Below are 20,684 nucleotides of genomic sequence, written 5' to 3'. Positions count from 1 at the left end.
TAAGTAGTCTGAGAAGCATGGCCTACAGCATAAACTTATCTACTAATTTCGTCTCTTATGCTTCCAGTGATCAATTCTTTTGCTTCCATGATGGCTGCTTGAGAAAGTAGAACGGTAGGAGTTGATCGCCGCCATGATAAACCAGTAGGCAACGCAGGCAACAAACGAAGACATAAGGTGGTAGTTGTGAGAATAAACACTATTGACGACGGGTTAGCATGGACCCCAAAAGAGAGTGATAGATGACGGTGGCACCAGATACGAGTGAGCGAAAACATGGAAGGTCTCAGGGTATGAGAAAAGCTGCGCTGGAAGCCTAAGAGACGAAATTAGTAGGCCAGCTTATGCTACTTAGACCAGACTGTCAGGTTGTTTGTTGATGTACTCCACGACTTGGGCCAACTTTCTGCTGCCCACTTGGTGGGCTTGACATACCTAGGATTAGTTGTCAAATGCAATGAATGAGTGTTGCGGGAAGAAACAGGTAGCGTAAGCAGGACGAGGGAACTATTTGCAAGTGAGCAGGATGGCGGAAGCCAATCGTGCCGCCCGTGGAGCGAGAGGTGGCTACAAGGACATACATGGAACACATGAACAATCACAGGGAATCTGGAAAAATTGCGCTTAGATAAGAGATTTATTGTAATAATGAGCAATGCCTAAATGCAGTTTGCTCTCATAAACTAACCCATGCAATGGCGCGCGATGACAACTGGTCATCATAAAAAGCAAGCGCCAACATCAATATCATGTACCCAAACTAAAGCCAATGCCATCCGTAATCCCAACAAACATATGCGTAACCATTACACCATGATAAGATTATGATCTTACATGTTGAGCTCCTTGATGAACTGCTCGAGCTCCTCATCGACGAGCTCGTGGATCTTCTTGGAGAACTTCTCGGCCTTGGAGCCAAGCTCCTTAGCGCCAGTGGTCAGCTTGCCAGAGACAACATCGACCTCGTGCTCAACGGCGTGCTTGATGTTCTCAACGCGAGAAGAAGGAGCAGCCTTGTTGACCTTGTAGCTACCAGCCTCGACGATCTTCTTGTAGTCGCTGCAGCCACCACCGTTCCAGGCGAGCAGGTTGGGGGTGTCGGAGGGAATATCGGAAAGGGCGTTCTCGGTGGCAACGGAGATGAGGTTCTCCTTGAGCTTCTTGGGGGTGATGGAAGCAAGAGCGTACTCGGAGTCCTCAGCGGGCTGGAGAGAGAGGTAGTAGGCCAGGAGACCAGCAATATGGGGAGAGGCCATAGAGGTACCAGAGATGGTGTTGACGGCGTACTTGTTACCGATCCAGGTGGACATAATGTTCAGACCAGGGGCGAAGATGTCAGTGCACTTTCCGTAGTTGGAGAAGTAGGCACGGCTGTCATCAATAGCAGAGGCACCGACAGTGACGGGCTCAGAAGCGGCAGCGGGGGAGTAGTTGCAGGCATCGGCGTTGTCGTTGCCAGCAGCGACGGCAAAGTGAACACCAGTGCGGACAGCAGCGTTGACGGCAGCATCGAGAGCCTGGGTCTTGCCACCACCAAGGGACATGTTGGCGACAGAGCCTTTAAAGCCCTTACGCTTACCATCCTTGGCCTTCTTCTTCTGCTCAAGATGGCTGGTGGCAGCAAACTCGACACCCTTGACAACGTCGGACATGGATCCGGAGCCGTTAGATCGGAGGACCTTGACAGCGTAGACGTGGGCCTTCTTGGCAACACCGTACTTCTTACCGGCGACAGTACCAGAGCAGTGAGTACCGTGACCGTTGCCATCCTCGTCGGCGTCGCCGGAAGGAATGGTCTTGCCCCATTTAGCACGACCCTCAAAGTCAACGTGGTCGATGTTGGTACCAGTGTCGACGATGTAGGCATCAACACCCTCACCACCATCGGAGGAGTAGAGGTACTTGTTGAAGGTACCGAAGTTGAGGGTGTTACGGTGGGAGACACGGGCAAGACCCCAAGGAGCTGATCGCTCGGTCTCGCCGTCGCACTTGTCCTCAGTGATCATGTCCTTGTTGGAGACAGGGACCATGGTGTGGACAAGAGTGTCGCGCTCGATGTACTCGACCTGGATGGATGGTTAGCTTGTGATGATTCATGAGGCATAAAAGAGGTACTTACGTCAGGGTGGTTTCGGACCTTCTCGATCATGGACTCGTCAAAGTGGCCGGCGTAGCCCTTGAAGGCCTCACCAATGTCAAAGGTGTGCTTCAAGCCAGAGAATGTCTTGTCTGTGAAGGGAATGGAGGATCGCTTTCGCAGCTCCAGGCGCTCAGACTCGCCGTTGGTGTGGGTGTCCTGAACCCACATGTGGTGGTTGGAGGCAGCACGCTCATCGACGTGGTCCTTGAACTTGATGATGTACGAGTCTGGGATGGTCTCGGCTTCGATGGAGCTGAGGATGGGAGCGGCCTTGTCGTGGACGGTGCCGACGCTGAAAGAGGCAGCGCTGGCGACAGCGGCCACGGAGAGAGTGAGAGCGGACTTCATGATGACGAAACGCGCAAAGCTCGGAAATTGTGTCTACCTGCGACTCAAAGACAAAAACAAGTGGACAAAGTGATGTCCTCGACCGTCTGTATTAATAAAATCAGACAAGATCGATGCTGTAAAGGATGGAGAGGGTGATGATGGATATGGATGGGATGATGAAAGGAAGAAGAAGTGATGGCGGCAGGACCTGGGGTAGATAAGCAATCGCAAGCTGCGTGCGACAGCTCCAGTTGCCTCAGCGGGCCTGGGGGAGGGCAGGAGGGTGTGACGCATCCATCGCTAGGATGGGCGATAACACAGTGGCTGAGCCCCTAATTCGGTTTAGCGTTTGTCCTACAGAGCCAATGGCCGTCACCGAGGCAATGCGATAACGGCATATCGTGCTCAAGGTACATGTAAGCTATCATGACAGTCCGTGTCAAAGTTTAGAGACACACGGTACCTTTGAATGCAAGGCCGAGGCGGTTTCTAACCCGGCTGTCTGAACCTGAGGAATGGTCATGATGGATGTGATTCATTGGAAGATCTCTAGAAAACGAACCGAAAGCAATCTGCACTCGTTACGAGTGTCTTTCTCCTATTGTTTACCGCCATTTTGATGCTTCCGAGGTCAACTGATGGTAGATGATTGCCTCATCTTGTTGACGGCTGATAACCCGGTCGTGTTTGTCCGCCTCGCCTCGAGTCATGGTCATGGCTCATGGATGACATTCTACAGGGAGCGATGGCAACCACTGAACTCAAATTGTTGAGCCTGGTGCCTGTTCTCGCTGATGCCTCTGTGATGAAAGCTTGTGGGAACTCTATTGCAAACAAACATCTTCGTAGGTAAACCATCATCCAGTCTGCTGGATACAGAGAGGTGCCTGCTTCACCCAAGGCTGATGGCGATCCATTACAGCTACTCAGCCGTGTTCGGGCACAGTACATCATGGCTGCGCAAGCTAAGAAACACTGTACTTCCTCTAGCCGATCGAAGTATCTTGATAGCGCAGTGTCAATATCCACCCAGACAGCTAGAGCTTCAACAAGGTACGGTACCTTCCAGTTTGCGGTGCCTGCAGCCAAAAGCAGGTGTAGCTTTACCCAGTGCAAGAAAGCAAAATGCGGGGAGGGATTTGGCTCCGATTGGTCCCCACTGACCTGATCCGCCTGATCCATCGAGTCAGACGACGTCCCTGGCACGTGCCTGCCCATGTCTCAACTAAAACTGAAGCGCTGTTCGCTCCAAGCCAACGCCGACAGCGCCTCATCCCCCAGTCCGTTCCTGGGGTTAAGAGTGACATTTTGACTCAGGGAGGTTGTTCCTTGGAAAGACAATACGCGACAGGGAAGACGTCATGATTCGGTGAGCAATATGCATTGCCAGTTCACTCCGTATTTCAGCATATCCATTCAAAACATGATATGCCAATATGGAACATGATGGCCAGTGCACTTTATCATGCACTGAGCTCCAAGCCCGGTAGCCCGGATGAGGTACATAGCGCGTCTGCATTTTGAAGTCCCTGAAGCTAACCCTGGAGAGCTCTCCACTTCCAAGCAACTCAGATGCCATGACTATCCCGTCAGATAACGCCATTCAACACCGCTTTGGCTCATCATTCCAGGCAGAATTCAACAGATGCAGTCTGACGGTCTATCAATTCGTATCCGCTTGATAAGCTGATACTGATACCGATACCGATACCGATACTTGCCTTTTTGAGATAACGATAAGCGGACCTCGGAACTTCTGTTGTTTCAACACATTCAAGGATCCGCGTCACATTATGGACATCCGTAGGTAAACAAAGCTAGGTGCTGATAGTGCTCAAAGGTGCTCAAGCCGTCAAGGTTCCCGTTTGACAAGAGCGCATCACGACTTGACCTTCTTTGACCAGTTGTAATCTTCTGCCATCAAGGGAAAAGACGAGCTATCAGATGTAGTTAGTTCTCTTATTTTCCCAGTAATAATCAAGTATTGATGAAGTCTTGCTTTAACAAGTCACGAATTACCACTTGGACAATGCATTTGCTATGCGAGACAAATCATCATTACACGTATGCAGTACATTTCGGTTAATGAAAAACTCCGCCTTTTGCCTGGTATTATATTTGAGAAATATTGATTCATTTTACGATACGCAATCGCGAAGTCTTGCAGGCCACAATGAAGCTGAGTACACACGGGGAGCTCCGCGAAGTTGAGCCTTTCAATGCCTCAGGCGACACAGATTAAATGGACAGAAGGCTGCCCAACGTGCAATACCAGAGTGGCACAGATAGAAATAATAGTAGTCAAAGTAATTTAAGCTTTTAAATATTCTGATCACGATTGTTATGGCTCGTCTCACCCAACTTCAGATTTCCATCTCATGTTGTTGAATCTACCCTGCACTAGAATCGCGACGTCATTAAAACACGGCGTGTGTTCGCTAAAAACACGCGTGTCTCAAGAGCGCCATGTTGGAAATAGCAACCTTAAATCGGGTATCCTTATTACCGACCAGCTATATTCTCAATGGCTTCTTCCTTCGCTATCTCTCACCTGTGAATGACTGTACTGGATGTCCATTCTTACGGTTAGGCGGTGCCTTGTGCCAGTTCCTTACCTTCAGACTCGGAATCGTACCAAGTAATGGTTTTTACTTTTTGGCATCAAGCAAAAGACGATACACCTTCTTCTGATGGTGATATGGATAGTAACATACAGGTCTGTATCCTTGGAATCTAGTGAGGCAAGGTCGAATTGGTGGTGAGGAACGAGTACACACATATCTCTAGAAGGCGTTGAGAATCTCACACACGGAGGGCACAGAGATTGGAGGCCTTTGACGCAAAGAGGATGGCGAGAGAAAAATTGAAGCTGTAAGGTCGAGGAGGAGTCACATACTTGTAGTAGAGAGGTCTGAAATAGCTGGTCTCATGAGACATTTGGGCATTAGTTCTGGTATTGTACCCACGATTCGACAGACTCACCCACATGCAGGGGTATAACTCAGCTAGCCACAGCACTATTGAGATGGATCTGATGCTCATAAGTCCAGCTGAACTGCTCGGCTAACCGTTACTGTTCATAAAAAATTGGTTTATTGTGTTCTCGCTCAGGTCTCGACCGATCATGATATATAAAAACTTGTATAAGAGGACAATAAGATGTGGTTCAGCTCGCCACGGCGTTGTGCATATGCATCTAATTGCTTGCAAGTTCAGCTGAACCACACGGGCTAACCGTGACTATTCACAGACGACATGTTTTAGCCGATGCTATTGCTTTGGTCTCGACCGATTTGTAAGATATGGAAATGTATATAAGAGGACAAGAAGATGCTCTCCTGGATGTAGTAGCAGCAGCAGCAACAAAGCTCAGTTATCACCTCATTTGACTACAAGCTACCACAAACACCTCTCTACTCATTTCATCCACTATACAATTATCATCACAATGCCTTATCCCCGTCATGACTTCGATATTGAGGTGAACTGGGAGCCAAAGCAAGAGTCCCCATTGATGTGGTTCGACAAAAACGGCGACTTCTACAAAAAGACCGGTATCTTTATGGCTTCCGTCGAGCGAAATGACTGGGCCTACTGGTACAAGTACGAAATTAAAATCCATACCGACGATCCCTATGCGTACACTTTCTACGATGAGGAGGGCGACAGCTACGACTTAACGGTGCACTTGCCAAAGTTTAGCGCGAGTACGCACGATGTCAATTATAATTCGAACAAGCCCAAGATTGTCAGAGTTGTTGGAAAGGCTATTTGAAAAAGGATAAGGCGTCAAGTGAAGGCTATGAAGTGAAGATAAGGGAACTGGAGTGTTGGAATAAGCATCTGTGATGGCTTTCATTGCTGTCCGCTAGCGGTGTTCTGTAGCTGCTGTAGAAGTCCTGCTCAGAGACTACTGGTCAGTGTATGCAAACCTTTAGAACAAGGATGAGGTTAATAATGAAGCGACGTTTGATCAAATATACTCTGTGCTCTGGGAATTGTTTCCTCTTTCGGCCCTTTATCATCACTTAGACAAGCATCTCTGCCCCTGAATGCTTCGCGTTATGGCGTTGACACACAATACTTGTAGGGTTCCAGTGGCAGTTGCAGCGTCGGATAAGGAATCCATTTGTGCCATTATGTCCAATATTGTCATCTTGAATTCAATGCTTCAACACCAGTCAACTACTTCCATTGCACCCTCCACTTTACGCGGCGCGCGGGTGTACAGGACTTTAATCATGCGCACGCGTACATGTCACTCCAATAGCATTACTCGAGCTTCGTCAGCTCAGAAGATCCATCAAAACTGAGGAGGGGCCACCGCCACACCACCGCCACACCCTCCTCCAAGGCTGACCCCCCATTAAGTTACAGCATTGAGCACAGGTAAGTGCAGGCTCCAGTTCAGTGGGTGACCGATTGTTTCGACAACTTCGCTAATTTCTCAGCTCCCAGTGTTTTGTTTTGGACGAGTCTCGATACGTTTCCTCCGATACCCAGCGAAAGCAACTTATCAAGAGACCAACTGTGGCCGTACCGTGACCGCTGTTTCCGCCCGCTCCAGAGCTTCATGCGCCCCGCGCTGGCAGCTCCATCAAGTTACAAATCTTACTCTTCGATGCCGACGACGACTGATAACAGCCTGGACCCTTGAAGGGCTCAGGGGGAGGTGGTTTCTGGAATGAACCCGTGATTTCGAAAAGCAACACTGAAAAATGGCCTCAATACCAAGAAGATACCGGTCGTCCACTTCGGCCTCGAACCCACCGCAAACCAAGTCCTTCGAAATCTTAAAGGGCTTACTTGAAGCTCTCAGTATCGATACGACCCTTCACCAGCAAGATGGCTTCCCTCAAATGCCGCCATTGTTGCGAAAACTCCGACATATTATACAGCACATATCTGCGACACGATCACCCGTCCATCAAGATGACTTTCGACATGCTGACGGCTTCGAAACAATACTCAATCTTCTTCGAGCCTTTTCAGGCTATTACGATCCCGATAAAAGAAGCGATGCCGACATGCTTTCCCTGTTTAAGTTAGTGGGAGACTGTCTGAACCTCTTTTCGGTTGCCCTACGTGGGCATGCAGGAAACCGACGCTATTTCCAATACAAAGTTGAGGGAGGCGGATGGGAGGCCTTGGAGCAAGTCATCGCAAGTATAGGATTAGGCGGTGCTGAGCCTGATGCCTGGATAAGTTGTCATGTATTTGGCAAACTGCTCGCATTCTCCTTAGACGATGAGGCACTCGATCTCCTTTGTCAATCCATTGGACAAGCGCTACGGCCGGACGACGAGAACTCCCCTAAAGAAGACGAAAGCGACAGTGCCGAAGAGCAATGGGATTTGGTGCTGGCCAAATCTGCAGAAAATATTACGCCCGGCGTGCGAGAAGTCGTCAACGCTAAGACTATAATACGGCACCCCGAAATTTTGAGAGCAGTCGTCAGTTTCTGGACGGCTATTCCTCGAATGAAAGACGGCTTCGCGAACCCGGCTTCTTTACTTGTCCTAGAGACAATTCACTGCGCTATCTCAGTCTCTATATATAACCGGGCTGCTGTCCATTCGACTGGCGCCTTATCGCAGTTCCTCCGAGTTGCCTTCAATGCCGATTCGGCTCTTAGCCCACCTGAGCGAGAAAAGGTATTGGCTATTTGCAAGATACTCATGTACTTGGGCGTGAACGAACCGGCCGACACACAATTCTTACTATCAACACCAGGCTCTGAGGCGTCTGAATTCTGCTTACAGATGACAAACAAACATACAGGTCCCCCTTTCTTCCAATTCGACCTGTCTCTACACGGCCACTCGTCGCTCGAACTATCCAGTCTTGGACGATCGTTTCCGCCGCAGTCTAGTGCGGGTTACACATTTACAGCATGGATTCGAGTAGACAGCTTCGACCCTACTGCACATACAACAATATTCGGTGTCTTTGACTCCACGCAGTCATGTTTCGTGCTCATGTACCTCGAGAGAGATACCCACAACTTTATACTTCAAACATCTGTTACTTCCAATAAGCCTAGCGTGCGCTTCAAGTCTGTTTCGTTCAAGGAGAAGAAATGGTATCACATCGCCATTGTGCATCGCCGACCAAAAACGATGGTCACGAGCAAGGCGTCATTGTATGTCGATGGTGAATTCTCAGAGCAAATACGCTGCAATTATCCTCATTTGCCGCCCTTGGCTACTGGTGCTCATGACAGTTTTGCCTCATTCAACTCTAATCAGAACAAGACCAACCCAGTGCAGGCTTTCGTCGGTACACCAAAGGATCTTTCTAACCAAATAGGACCTGGTCTTGTCTTCTCGCGGTGGTCGCTTGCTTCGGCACATTTGTTCGAGGATGCTTTGAGCGATGACTATCTCGCGGTCCATTACGGCCTGGGACCGCGATACCAGGGCAACTTTCAGGACAGCCTGGGTGGCTTCCAGACTTATGAGGCATCTGCTACCCTTGGCCTCCGTAACGAGATTGCACATCCTGGAAAGGGCGAGACTTCGGACATCATCAGAGCTGTCCGTGAGAAAGCTGGTTCACTACTACCTGAATCAAAAATCTTACTTAGCATTCTTCCTTCAGCGACATTCCCTGAAAATGTGCAATTCTACGACACAGGACTTTTGCGATCACTCCCGCGAAACTGTGCTCGCAATCTTTTCAGGGCATCCAACCAAGAGGGTGCGCCTCTAGCTATCAACTGTGCTGTCCCCAGTCTTCCAGACTCTCTGTTCCGAGTCCAGGGTCTTCTCTCATTCCGTGGCGACCCAATTGTCGCTGTGCCGTCATACTTGGACGAGAATCTATGGCGACTCGCCGGTTTCACACCGCTGGCCTTGAAGCTCTTTGAGCGAGCGTCGTCAATCGAAGAAACAGTACGATCAGCAGAAATGCTGTTCTACTGCATTCGTCAAAGCTGGAGAAACAGCGAGGCTATAGAGAAGGACAATGGATATGGAATCCTGGCTATGCTTCTACGTGTGAAGCTAGGCTACGATCGTGGTAGCAGCGACTCTACGGTTACTCGACTGCAGGTTTCGAACGATGATCGCGATCGGCTGGCCTTCCAACTACTCAGCTTGATCCTTGGCTTTGTCGGATACAATCATGTGGAGCCCATGGAGTCGTTCATCATCAACCCCCTCGCATATCGCATCCTTCTTATCGACCTAGATATCTGGCGCAAGTCGGCACCTCGGATTCAAGAGCTATACTATAAACAATTTGTGACATTCGCAGTCAAGAGCAAGTACCATGAGTTCAACAGCCGGAGGCTAATCAGGATGAGTAAGTTCTAATACTCGTGGTCTCACAATCTGATCTAACAGTCTTAGGAATCGTCAAGAGGCTGCTAGATGCCATGAAAGGAGAAGTCGTTTCGGAAGACACAATATCGCATTTCATGGGCGCCTTTGAGATTCTTGTCACGTCCAACTTCAGTCAAGAAGTTATGCGATCGTTGTCGCTTTTCATCACTTACGCCTTCCACTCTCAGCCTTTGCCTGTCAACCGAAGCCCCCGAGCTCTCTCAATCAATTCGAGAACCGGTATTCCACTTCCACGACGGAGGGGAACACCAACTGATCCGACCGCAGCTGGCATTGCTTCTGGTCTGAAGTTCTTGACCAAGAAGCAGCTTGGTGTCAAGGTTCTCAGCATGTACTCGCGAATTCTGTGCGAAAAAGGCAACACTACTCATATCAAGAAGTTTGCCAGAACGGTGACAAACAAGGTAAGATTGATTCATTCGCTTATAAAGTCTTCTCTAATCGTTGCAGTGGCTCCTGTACTTGTTGGCTGAAGATGATCCGGAAGTTGTTGTTCACGGCTGCAAAATTTTGGCACGACTTCTCGTTACCCATGGCTCCAATTACACGTCGAAATTCGCTGGAAAGTCGGGAGGTTTCGTGATCATGTCCAACAGGCTAAAGCGATTCTGGGATATGCCAACTCTATGGCCCATCTGCTTCAGTATTCTGTTTGGGTACGACGTCGCCGAGATCAATTTTGACAGGAACTTTGACTTTTTCAACATCCTGGAGACATTTGGCAAGCGCAAGGTTGTGTATCCCGAGTCTTTGTCTGTCATTACAGCCATGTTGCAGCATGGACTGAAGGACGTGATGAGACACCAGGATGATCCAGATTCACCAGCAACGTATGTTGATCCGTCTTCACATACTCTGAAGAAGTATGCATCAGCCAAAGAGCTCCGCCCAGAAATGCGACCGCGAGCAAGCTCTATGAACCTGACCACTGCTCTTGCGACACGTTCAAACTTCTCTCGCGACAGCGAAAGAGTTGCAAGCTATGCAGGTGTTCTACACACTGTGATCCGTTTCCTTCTTGATCTTCACGAGCGCTCGACGGAATTCAGGGACTTTGCTTTGACTTCAGAATGGGTGAGATTGCTACTGTCGGCGCTTTATCCAGTCATTGTTAGCGCTGATGCGGTGACGCCCGAAACCGAGTTGAACTCTGGAGATACGGCCCTGACATTCGAAGGGACAGACGTGATTATTCGACCTATTGGTGATAGTGGTTCACATGCTACACCAATCGTGCGAACAACAAGCGTTGATCCGGTCCCGTCGCCTCAGTCGACACCGCCCAAGGGTACACCCTTGAGGAGAGCCTCGTCGTTTGTTCTTCTCACTCAGCAGAAATCTCCCATTGGTCCTAGTCAGGCTCGGTTGAGCCCTGCTTTGCCATCACCTAGATCAACGCCTAGCAAGAGACCGAGCAGCGACATCCTGGACGGACTTATGGAACTGGTCGTGAGCGTTTTCATGGATCAGCTTCTTTCGCGAAAAGACTTTTCCGGGTTTGGGTTATTCACCAAGGTTCCGCCTGGCTTCCGTGAACACCAAGCTTACTTTGAGAGTTACATCTTGAAGCATGTGGTTGGCCAATTGGAGAAGAACATCCAACTTAATCAGAAGGCAATCTGCGAACCTCGTGTGCTGACCAACCTCTCGAGACTTTGTCAACACATGTCAGAAGCTATTTTTGAAGGATGGTTCCTGAATGGGGCTGAGGTCATGATTGACTTTATCGGGATGCTTCTCGAATTTTTGCAACGCCCCGACATCGCTACACTGAAGAGCGTCCGGCTCTGTAGCCAGGCTGTTAATAGCATCCGGTTCTGTCTTTTGAGGATAATTCTTCTCAGATTATCTGACCTGGACAGTCCAGATACTACACTGGTAGAGGCTAAGCAGTTCATGGGCAAGATGGCATACTGGCAACTGTCAATCCTTGGCTCTTTCACGAGCGAGGATCACCAGTTCCTCAAGCTGTTCTGGTACCAACTCTACACCAAGCTCATCAGCGACAAGATGTCCCTTCGAACTGCAGCGGCCAACTTTTTACGTATCATTTTGGTACAGAAACCGGAGGAGTCTATTGAGCTGATTCATTCATGCATGTCGCCGGACCAGAAGCAGCTTTCCAAGGACTTTCAGCAATTAACAGGCGTGGATGACGAAAGTTTTGTGGAGTGGGTTGACAAACATCGCCCGTCCCTGGATGTACTGTTTTTCGGTGGTATGTCAAAGACATGGGAAGACTTTGTCAGTTCTGAAAATGCACGCACTGCAGAGACAGCCAAAGTTCGGTTGGCCAAACGCAAAGACAAACTTAGAGTGTGGCATGCAGAGAACATCAACACAGAGAAAACTTTGCTCAGCCATGACATCGGCAACAGCGCCTGGATGAAGAGCATTTACAACTCCGAGTACTTCAAGTACCAGCGGATCATGCAAGACCAACAGGATGATCTTGTGTTTCTTAGCGACGCTTACAAGAAGATGGAAAGAGACCTTGTACGACCCGGTGCGGTGTTTAGCGAAGCCGCAACGCCCAAATGGAAGCTCGACCGAACAGAAGGACGAAACCGAATGCGACTCAGGGTTCTTCCTGACTTTACGATAAGCAAGGATGAATATCAGCCAAAGAGAAAGGCAAGCGAGGTTTTGCAGACTCTTCGGCTCAACACATCAGCCAGCCCAGCACCCTCGATTGTCACGTCTGCAGTGTCGCCAGCAAAGTCAACCACCCCCGCACCTCTAGAAAGTAACAACGAACCGCTTCAATTCACCGAAGAGCCCGAGAGCACTGAGCCAGCAGAGCAGCCTGCCTCTGGTGTCGCGCCCGAAGACGACTTTGAGCTTGTTGACGATCCCAACGATCCCAATGAAGGAGACGAAGGCTTTGAGGACAAGAACCGCAAGGTGATGCGACGGCTGGAGCGCGGAGATCAAGTCCAGTCTGCATACAATATATCACGTATCATCGGACTGGAGGCATGTGAGGGTATCCTCATCATCGGCAAGGATGCGCTTTACATCATGGACAACGTGTTTCAGTGTGCTAATGGAGATATTGTCAACGTCTGGCAAGCTCCGCCTGAAGAGCGCGACCCTTTCTCTCAGATTGTCACTGATGCCAAGACGTCGGAGAAGCGACAGAATAACAAGGAACAAGAGTCGAGGCATTGGCGATGGCACGATGTTATCAGCATCTCAAAACGCCGTTTCCTCTTCCGAGATGTCGCGATCGAGGTGTTCTTTACTGATGGCCGAAGTTATCTCTTGACTACAATCAACCCAGTGGTCCGGGATAATTTGTTCATCAAGATGCTCAGCAAGGCACCTCACACCAGTGGCGCCAACACTCTCCCAAACCCCGAAGATGCATGGCGCTTGGAGTCTCTCAAGGTCTTTGACGAATCGCCCCAAGGATTTGGGTCCAAGTTTGGCACCTTTTTCAACTCATCGCCTTGGAACCCTATCCTCAAGAAATGGCAAAAGGGCGAAATCTCCAACTTTCATTATCTCATGATGGTAAATACCATGGCTGGTAGGACCTTTAACGATTTGACCCAGTACCCAGTGTTCCCATGGGTCTTGGCAGATTACACCAGCGAGGATCTGGATCTTGATGACCCCAATACATTCCGAGACCTGTCCAAACCGATGGGTGCGCAGACGCCACACAGAGTTGGAGGCTTTGTCGAGAGCTACAATGCGTTGGAAGAGATTGGAGAGGTTCCTTTCCACTATGGCACACATTACTCTTCTGCTATGATAGTGTCATCCTATTTGATCCGTCTGCCACCTTTTGTGCAGTCTTACATCCTTCTCCAGGGCGGAAGCTTTGATCACGCAGATCGTCTTTTCCAATCTATCCCAGAAACATGGCAATCTGCCTCGTGCAAGAACAAAACAGACGTGAGGGAGCTTATCCCCGAGTTCTACTGTCTTCCCGAATTCTTGACCAACGTCAATGGCTACAACTTTGGCAATCGTGAAAGCAACGGCGTTAAGGTCGACCATGTTGAGCTTCCCCCATGGGCCAAGGGTGATCCAAGAATATTCATCGCCAAGCACAGAGAGGCACTGGAAAGCCCCTACGTGAGTGAGAACCTGCACCAGTGGATTGATCTCATTTTTGGATTCAAGCAGCGAGGCGAGGCGGCTGTGGAGAACCTCAACGTGTTCCATCATCTTTCGTACCGTGGTGCGACGGACTTGGATAGCATTACTGATGCAAAGGAGAGAGCCATCTTGGCTGGAGTTATTCATAACTTTGGACAGACGCCACATCAAGTGTTTATGAAGTCGCATCCTGCTAGAGAGCATGCCCGATCTCCCGTTCGACGATTGGACACGAATGTGTTTTCTTTAAGCTGCTTGCCGCATCCCCTTCTTGGTATGGACTCTGCTTCTCGATATGTGAACTTGTCTGACAAATCCTCAATAGAAAGCCACGAGCGTGTAGCTTCCCTACTCTACGCATCCAAGTTGGACCGCCTATTGTGTGCGTCCCCATTCAGACTCAATTTCCCGCCATACGACAAGTTCCTCGAATGGGGCTATGCCGACAACAGCATTCGCTTCTTCTTCAGCGACAATCGAAAGGTAATACGAAACCATATCCTCGTTCACGGCCACATCGCTAACTCGACAAAGCCGGCTGGCCTTTTTGAGAACCTCCACATTGGACAAATCTCTTGCGCCTGCTTTGCTGATTCCAAGACTTTGATCACCGCCGGCGAGGACTGCGTTGTCTCAGTGTACGCAGTTCAGGCTGGCCATGGCAAACCAGTCGAGCTGCTTCCAAGGTCAAGTCTGTTCGGACACAAATTCCCAGTCACGACAATTGCAGTCAGCAAGGCTTTCAGCACGCTCTTGACTGTGTCTACAGATGGGCAGGCGTTCTTGTGGGATCTTAACCGACTGTCGTTCATTCGCAAGCTGCCTTTGGTGCGCCCTGTCGAATCTGCTCGTATCAACGACATCTCGGGCGAGATTCTTCTCTGCTCTGGTCCGAATGTGATACTCTACACTCTCAACGGCACTTTGCTTCTGGAACAAAACGTCTGCTTCGACCAAGATGACTACATCCAGTCGTGTGCCTTTTACGAGGGCGCTGGAAACGAGTGGCTTGACAATTACTTGATCTTTACAGGCCACAAGCGCGGTATAGTCAATATCTGGCGGCGCAGCATCGTCGGCAGTCGGTGGACTTTAGAGCTGCTGAGAAAGCTTGATCATGTTGATTACAAGCACGAAAAAGGCGCGAATACAGAGGCGGGCATGACGTGTATCAGCCCAATGCCAACATGCGTCTACACAGGTGATGATGACGGTAGAGTTGTAAGTACCACCAGCTTTTTCCCATCTACCAACACTGACAAGGTTTCTAGTACGAATGGAATCTACTGAGCAGGGATAGATAGAGTCTGGCCCTCCCGAGCCGGACATCAGTTCGACGCAACAATCGCAATAGTCTCGTATAATTAAAGAAAATGGGAAGAGGATATGTTCATCACTAGTGGCGTTTCCCTGTTTTGATCTTAAACCGCATATTAGAAAAAGCGTTGGCTCGCGCAAGTGGGCGCACGACGTATATACATATGTTGTCATCGGTGGACGGCTTGATTGATTGGATGTAGAAAACCGAATTGGAGCGTCAATTGCTGATAGATCTTGGACGTCGACTCTTTGTCCCTTGAATTCATCTATGATATTCCTCCGCCTCCGCTGTAGTGCTGCTCTTGTGACGCCGTGGTTTGTACAATATTGTGTGCTCGCTTCCTCTTTTCTGTCATACCGAGCCGTGAATCTTCCTTGTTTGTCTTTAATTCGAGATCTTAATCGTCGTAGCCGGTGAGCTGTTTCCTGGGACCAGTGGGAACTACATGGTGAGGTTAGTTTGCCGTAACTCCCCGATTTAGAGGGCAACGCACTAGGGTAGGTCACAGGAACCGGAGGCGCATCAACATCGCCAAAGTAGTATCGGATCGGAGGCACAATGGGCATGGCAACGGGACCAGCAGCGCCGATGATGACGGACCAGAAGAGGGCGGGACGCTCGCGGGCTGCCCAGCGGCAGTACTTGAGGGGAGCTTGCCAGAAGAAAGGTGCGGCGGACATGATGACCTGTACGGGACAACGTTAGCCGTGAGTATAGCGTAGTAGGGGAGCGATTCGTACTCAATTGACGAGAGGTGGTTTATCGTCGGGTCTTATGGTGGTGGTGATGGGCTTTGGCTATCCAAGCAACGGTCCAATCGCAGGAGCGGAAAAACCAAGCCGAAGGTGTCGGATTATTCGTCTCGCACACCTACCTTCTAACCATTTAGAGACCTGATCCTGCCACAACAAGTCTAGTGCATCGTGTTTCACTTCCCCCACTGAAGGCTACGTATCCCAAAACGCAAGCTCATCCAGTAGTACCTGCTTCTAGAGTAGAGAGCTCTACTCGTCTAAAGCGCAAGCTGTCCACGCCTCGTCCGTCAACTTACACCTCGCAGAGAGACTGACCACAACCAACAAAAAATCAACCACATTCTTCGCCATTGTTATCTCTGCCAGAATGCGGTCACTTTTGAGCCTTGTGCTCTTTCTCTTCGCCGCGCTGGTTTCGGCCGTGAGCACAGCTGGTAACCGTATGCTGGTTGTGCTGGACAGCCCAAAAGACAAGGAGGCCTACACAACCTTTTTCCGCGACTTGTCTGGTATTTATCCCCCATTGATGATCCTTGAGTCTGAAGCTTACAATTGATAGAGCGAGGATACGAGATCACGTATGAATCACCAAAGACCGAAAGCCTAGCTTTGTTCCTTCACGGAGAGAGGACTTATGATCATCTCGTCTTCCTCCCCACCAAGATTAAGGGTTCGTCATTTTTGGTTTCTTGGTGTTGATGGAGTATACTAACTCTTGCGCAGGTCTTGGACCCAATCTGACTCCCCAGCTCATTGTCGAATTCATCAATGCCGGCGGTAACATTCTCGTTACCATGTCCTCCACCCACGTCGTGCCTTCCACTATCGATGCCGTCCTCATGGAGCTCGACATTATCCTCCCCGAGGAGCGCACCGGCAAGGTCGTCGACCACTTCACTTACGATACCATTTCCGCCGCCGAGGACCACGACGTTCTCGTTCTCGAGGCCCCTCGCAACCTCCGCCCCGGCAGAAAGGACTACTTTGAGATTCCTGGCGCATTCCTTTCGGTTCCCCATGCTGTCGGCCACAGACTCGGCAATGGTGCTCTCCTGACACCCGTCCTTCGCTCCCCTCCTACAGCCTACATCTACAACCCCAAGGAGCAGAACAAGACCATCGAAACTGATGAGCTCTTTGCTGCTGGCCGACAACTCAACCTCGTCACTGTCTTCCAGGCTCGCAACTCTGCGCGTGTTACTGTCATTGGCGCCGCTGAGATGCTCCAGGATAAGGCTTTTGACACAAAGGTTGCTCGAAAGGGTGGCAAGCCTCAGTTCCCTGCTAACCGTGAGTTTGTCACCAACTTGGGTGCTTGGACTTTCCAGGAGCTTGGTGTTTTGCGAGTGAACTCGATTGAGCACCGCCTCGACGGCAGCAACGAGACCAACCCTGAGATGTACCGCGTTAAGAACGATGTTGTAAGTTAAACCCGTCCGGTTTCTGCCCTTCCTTAGGATTTTCCTAAGGACTCCTAAAGACTCCTAGTTGATCTCCGCTAACGCACTTTAGTCTTACAACATCTCCATGTCCGAGTACGCCTGGAACAACTGGCAACCCTATCACGCCCCCGAAGGCGACGTTGTCCAGCTGGAATTCTCCATGCTGTCTCCCTTCTACCGCCTCTCATTGAAGCCCATTCACGTCAACGACCATGAGACCATCTACTCTACCAACTTCACCCTGCCTGATCAGCACGGCATCTTTAACTTCATGGTCAACTACAAGCGGGTTTTCCTCACCAACGTCGAACAGAAGAACACCGTCAGCGTCCGCCACTTAGCTCATGACGAGTATGATCGAAGTTACAGTATCAATGGCGCTTGGCCTGGCATCGCTGGCATCTGGTCCACCATTCTCGGCTTTATTGTCTTTTGCATTGTGTGGTTGTACAGCAAGCCAGTCCCCAAGGACTGGGTCACTAAGAGGACACAATAGAGGAAGAGGCGGAGGACGGAAGTACCGGCTATTGTTTTTAATGACACCACGATAGAGAAATCGTGCAACATTATAGTGTAGAGCAGGACCAAAAGTAAACTATAGAATATCTTTGTCTCTCTTTCAACTATCTATATGTCTAAAGTACAAGTGATCGAATATGTTATGGCCCTCAGATTAGCTCTCTTGGGTTCTCACTGACAACTCGTGGTAGTTGGGCAAAGCCCTTGCGACCGTCCGTAACATGAAGCCTACCGCTGCTGCCTGCAAATTTGGCTTTTTGGTCGATTGATCATCACCGGGCAAAACATAATTCGTATCTCCCCACCTCATCCTCCAAACAAACAGTTCCTCCTTTTCCACAGAATTGCCAAGCCTGCTCCGATTGAAAACTATGTGTTAAAAATCACAAGCATTCTTCAATTCCCACAGCCAACGCAAGGTCTACTGATAAAGGAAAAAGTTCCTGCTTCACTTGAAATGGTATTGTCCGTCATAGCGGCTACAATAGACAAAAACTGCAGAAGCAAGAAAAAACATGAATGAAAGGGGTTGAGGGTAAGGGTAAAGATCTGCTCAGATCTCTGTTCTTGTGTAGGATCACATTCCCACTGCTCTGGGTTTCCCAAGAGGGCGTACACAGAGAGGGGAATCACCTAAAGCTCGGTGTGAACGGTTGTCATCACAGCAGACCTTGAGTGTGAAGAGAGAGAGTGGAGGTGAATACGACAAACGGGGAGGGAAGGGAAAGCAAATAACGCCAGACTCCTGACGCCGCCTCTATACCCCAAAAAAGTCTGAGAAAAGCACAAAAAACAAAACGAGAAAGCAACCTGTCTATAAACGCCGACCCCGTCCCAAGTCCCAAAAAAACCAAACCCAAGAAACAAGAAACAAAACGAAAAGGAGGAAGGGAAGGCAAAAGAAGGGGAGTGGCGCGTGATACTTGCCTTACCTGGGGAGATGGGGAACGGCCGCTTGACCGCGGGTGGAAGATGAGGCATAGATGGGGAGGCATGGTGTTGGTGTTGGTGTTGATGTCGCTGTCGGAGGTGTCGTGAGGTGATGAGTCGGGAGAGGGAGTAAAGAAAGAGTAAAAGTCGGGGTCATCTGGGAAATACCAGTCGTCATCGTCGTCGGAAAACCACATGATGAAAGAAATAGTAGACGAAAAGAAGCTGTCAGTCAGCGATGATGTGAATATCGAAGCATTCGTAGTATAGCAAGATCGCAGTCGAGGATGCGAAGCAATAATGAAGAGAAAGAGAGAGGGAAATTGGAGAGAAGGCGGTTATTTATAATTCTCCATAGTGAGGAATGATTACTAGCGCGGCGCTCATTATTTTCTTCTCTCGTTGTGGTTGACAGTCGTTTGACAGCTGGCAGCCGGCTGTCAGATAAAACTCATGATGGTTGAAATTCCAAGTCGCGTTGCGGCGCGCGAAGGACCAGGCTGAAGGTTGGGGGAAGCTATAGTTGTGGCGCTGTGGCGTAGGCGGGAGCTCTAAACGAGGCTAGGTGGCTGGGAAAACTTCCTTGACTTGGGGTTAGCTGGGTCGCAATCAACACCTCACAATTGCTCTTCGCTATTATCCTCTTGTCGCAGCAGCTCCTTCAAAATGGTATGTAAACCCTTCCCAAATGACCTCTTCCGTGATTTCCAAACTAACAATGTCAGGCTCGTAACTCGGAAAAGGCACAGTCTATGCTGTTTCGCTTTCGCGAAGCCCAAGCAGCAGACCTAGGCATCATCGACGCCGGCCGCACACGCCGACCCAAGCTCATCACCGAAGTCCAAACCATCCCCGCCTGCGAAAAATGGCGCGGTCAAGTCCTCAAAGAGATATCCCGAAAAATGTCACGCATCCAGGAACCCATCCTCAGCGACTACCAGATCCGCGACCTCAACGACGAGATCAACAAGCTCATGCGAGAAAAGCACATGTGGGAAATTCAGATACGTAATCTCGGCGGTCCAAACTACATGCGCGGCGGAGGAAAAATCTACGACGATCAAGGGCGTGAGATACCCGGTAGTGGAAAAGGTTACAAGTACTTTGGAAGAGCGCGCGATCTTCCCGGCGTGAAGGAACTTTTTGAAGCGGCTAAGAATCAGGGTGATGAGAAACCGCTTGAGGAAAGACATGATATGAGGAGGAATGTGGACGCGGCGTATTATGGATATGCGCCTGGTGAAGAAGATGAGGAATTACTTGCGTATGAAGCTGAGAAAGAGAGACAAGCTGTGGAGCATATGCTTAAGACGGGACCTAGGGATGTGCCGGATGGATGGGAGGCTTTGCCTGGAGATACAGGGGATGGGAATACGTGGGTTTTGCCAACGTTGGAAGAGGTGCAGGAGGAGTTGATTGAACGACGGAGGAGAAAGTTGCTTGAGCAGCTATGATGTGTGTCTTGCTACAACGGACAATCATATAGATGGACTTGACATGGCACAGGGATTTAAAGAAGAGGTAGTTGGCATTCATGGCGTTGGGAAGGGTTCATCATGTATTTTGCAGGCGTATTGGTTTGTTGCGATACCTTTCTGTCGTTAGGGTAGTAAAGAAGTTGATTGCTGATGGTATAAAAGATGAATGGTTTGTGCAGTCAGTTTGAGAGTTATTAACGCTTAGACGTGTTCTTGTTTAGGGTATTACTCGTGCATGGTATGAAGCAATAGAACACTATAACTATTAACAAGATCTATTATAGATCAAACTGCTATTCCATCTATCTCTTTT

General features: G+C 49.5%; 7 protein-coding genes across 7 annotated transcripts; 5 read left to right on the top strand and 2 right to left on the bottom strand.

The window, feature by feature from the left end:
* Positions 1 to 621: 621 nt before the first annotated feature.
* On the bottom strand, positions 622 to 2,676 carry EDB82DRAFT_493630 (peptidase S8/S53 domain-containing protein). Its single transcript, XM_025730987.2, has 2 exons — positions 2,120 to 2,676; positions 622 to 2,066 (listed from the first exon to the last, which is right to left on the bottom strand). Exons 1-2 carry the CDS (start codon positions 2,486 to 2,488, stop codon positions 831 to 833), a joined length of 1,605 nt encoding a protein of 534 aa, XP_025587493.1. The 5' UTR covers positions 2,489 to 2,676; the 3' UTR covers positions 622 to 830.
* A 2,139-nt stretch (positions 2,677 to 4,815) lies between these two features.
* EDB82DRAFT_493627 (uncharacterized protein) lies at positions 4,816 to 5,511 on the top strand. The gene has a single exon (XM_065608437.1). The coding sequence runs from the start codon at positions 4,937 to 4,939 to the stop codon at positions 5,159 to 5,161; it is 225 nt and encodes a 74-aa protein (XP_065466035.1). The 5' UTR covers positions 4,816 to 4,936; the 3' UTR covers positions 5,162 to 5,511.
* A 268-nt stretch (positions 5,512 to 5,779) lies between these two features.
* On the top strand, positions 5,780 to 6,714 carry EDB82DRAFT_493625 (uncharacterized protein). Its single transcript, XM_065608436.1, has 2 exons — positions 5,780 to 6,369; positions 6,438 to 6,714. Exon 1 carries the CDS (start codon positions 5,919 to 5,921, stop codon positions 6,243 to 6,245), a length of 327 nt encoding a protein of 108 aa, XP_065466034.1. The 5' UTR covers positions 5,780 to 5,918; the 3' UTR covers positions 6,246 to 6,369; positions 6,438 to 6,714.
* A 474-nt stretch (positions 6,715 to 7,188) lies between these two features.
* EDB82DRAFT_421616 (uncharacterized protein) lies at positions 7,189 to 15,216 on the top strand (the record flags this gene model as incomplete). Its single annotated transcript, XM_065607604.1, has 4 exons — positions 7,189 to 9,775; positions 9,823 to 10,220; positions 10,267 to 14,200; positions 14,252 to 15,216. The coding sequence occupies 4 exons, from the start codon at positions 7,189 to 7,191 to the stop codon at positions 15,214 to 15,216; spliced, it is 7,884 nt and encodes a 2,627-aa protein (XP_065466033.1).
* EDB82DRAFT_493618 (uncharacterized protein) lies at positions 15,146 to 16,030 on the bottom strand. Its single transcript, XM_025731009.2, has 3 exons — positions 15,988 to 16,030; positions 15,741 to 15,933; positions 15,146 to 15,688 (listed from the first exon to the last, which is right to left on the bottom strand). Exons 2-3 carry the CDS (start codon positions 15,925 to 15,927, stop codon positions 15,645 to 15,647), a joined length of 231 nt encoding a protein of 76 aa, XP_025587495.1. The 5' UTR covers positions 15,928 to 15,933; positions 15,988 to 16,030; the 3' UTR covers positions 15,146 to 15,644.
* Positions 16,031 to 16,202: 172 nt separating this feature from the next.
* On the top strand, positions 16,203 to 18,049 carry EDB82DRAFT_573206 (Dolichyl-diphosphooligosaccharide--protein glycosyltransferase subunit WBP1). Its single transcript, XM_025731020.2, has 4 exons — positions 16,203 to 16,511; positions 16,562 to 16,672; positions 16,726 to 17,423; positions 17,515 to 18,049. Exons 1-4 carry the CDS (start codon positions 16,370 to 16,372, stop codon positions 17,938 to 17,940), a joined length of 1,377 nt encoding a protein of 458 aa, XP_025587496.1. The 5' UTR covers positions 16,203 to 16,369; the 3' UTR covers positions 17,941 to 18,049.
* A 1,360-nt stretch (positions 18,050 to 19,409) lies between these two features.
* Positions 19,410 to 20,657, top strand: EDB82DRAFT_117004 (Isy1-like splicing factor). Its single transcript, XM_025731043.2, has 2 exons — positions 19,410 to 19,562; positions 19,619 to 20,657. The coding sequence occupies exons 1-2, from the start codon at positions 19,560 to 19,562 to the stop codon at positions 20,345 to 20,347; spliced, it is 732 nt and encodes a 243-aa protein (XP_025587498.1). The 5' UTR covers positions 19,410 to 19,559; the 3' UTR covers positions 20,348 to 20,657.
* The last annotated feature ends 27 nt before the right edge of the window (positions 20,658 to 20,684 follow it).

This window comes from Fusarium venenatum (assembly GCF_020744135.1).
Source record: "Fusarium venenatum strain MPI-CAGE-CH-0201 chromosome Unknown EDB82scaffold_1, whole genome shotgun sequence".
Lineage (NCBI taxonomy): Eukaryota > Fungi > Ascomycota > Sordariomycetes > Hypocreales > Nectriaceae > Fusarium > Fusarium venenatum.
Note: the sequence above shows the minus strand (reverse complement) of the source record. Positions and strands in the feature narration are given on the sequence as shown.

Coding starts and splice junctions, on each gene's coding strand:
- EDB82DRAFT_493630 (XM_025730987.2), bottom strand. CDS start 2,488: ATGAAGTCCGCTCTCACTCTCTCCGTGGCCGCTGTCGCCAGCGCTGCC. Junction 2,067..2,119: donor AGGTCCGAAACCACCCTGAC/GTAAGTACCTCT, acceptor CCATCCATCCAG/GTCGAGTACATCGAGCGCGA.
- EDB82DRAFT_493627 (XM_065608437.1), top strand. CDS start 4,937: ATGTTGGAAATAGCAACCTTAAATCGGGTATCCTTATTACCGACCAGC.
- EDB82DRAFT_493625 (XM_065608436.1), top strand. CDS start 5,919: ATGCCTTATCCCCGTCATGACTTCGATATTGAGGTGAACTGGGAGCCA.
- EDB82DRAFT_493618 (XM_025731009.2), bottom strand. CDS start 15,927: ATGTCCGCCGCACCTTTCTTCTGGCAAGCTCCCCTCAAGTACTGCCGC. Junction 15,689..15,740: donor GGTTCCTGTGACCTACCCTA/GTGCGTTGCCCT, acceptor CTCACCATGTAG/TTCCCACTGGTCCCAGGAAA.
- EDB82DRAFT_573206 (XM_025731020.2), top strand. CDS start 16,370: ATGCGGTCACTTTTGAGCCTTGTGCTCTTTCTCTTCGCCGCGCTGGTT. Junction 16,512..16,561: donor CTTTTTCCGCGACTTGTCTG/GTATTTATCCCC, acceptor TACAATTGATAG/AGCGAGGATACGAGATCACG. Junction 16,673..16,725: donor CCTCCCCACCAAGATTAAGG/GTTCGTCATTTT, acceptor ACTCTTGCGCAG/GTCTTGGACCCAATCTGACT.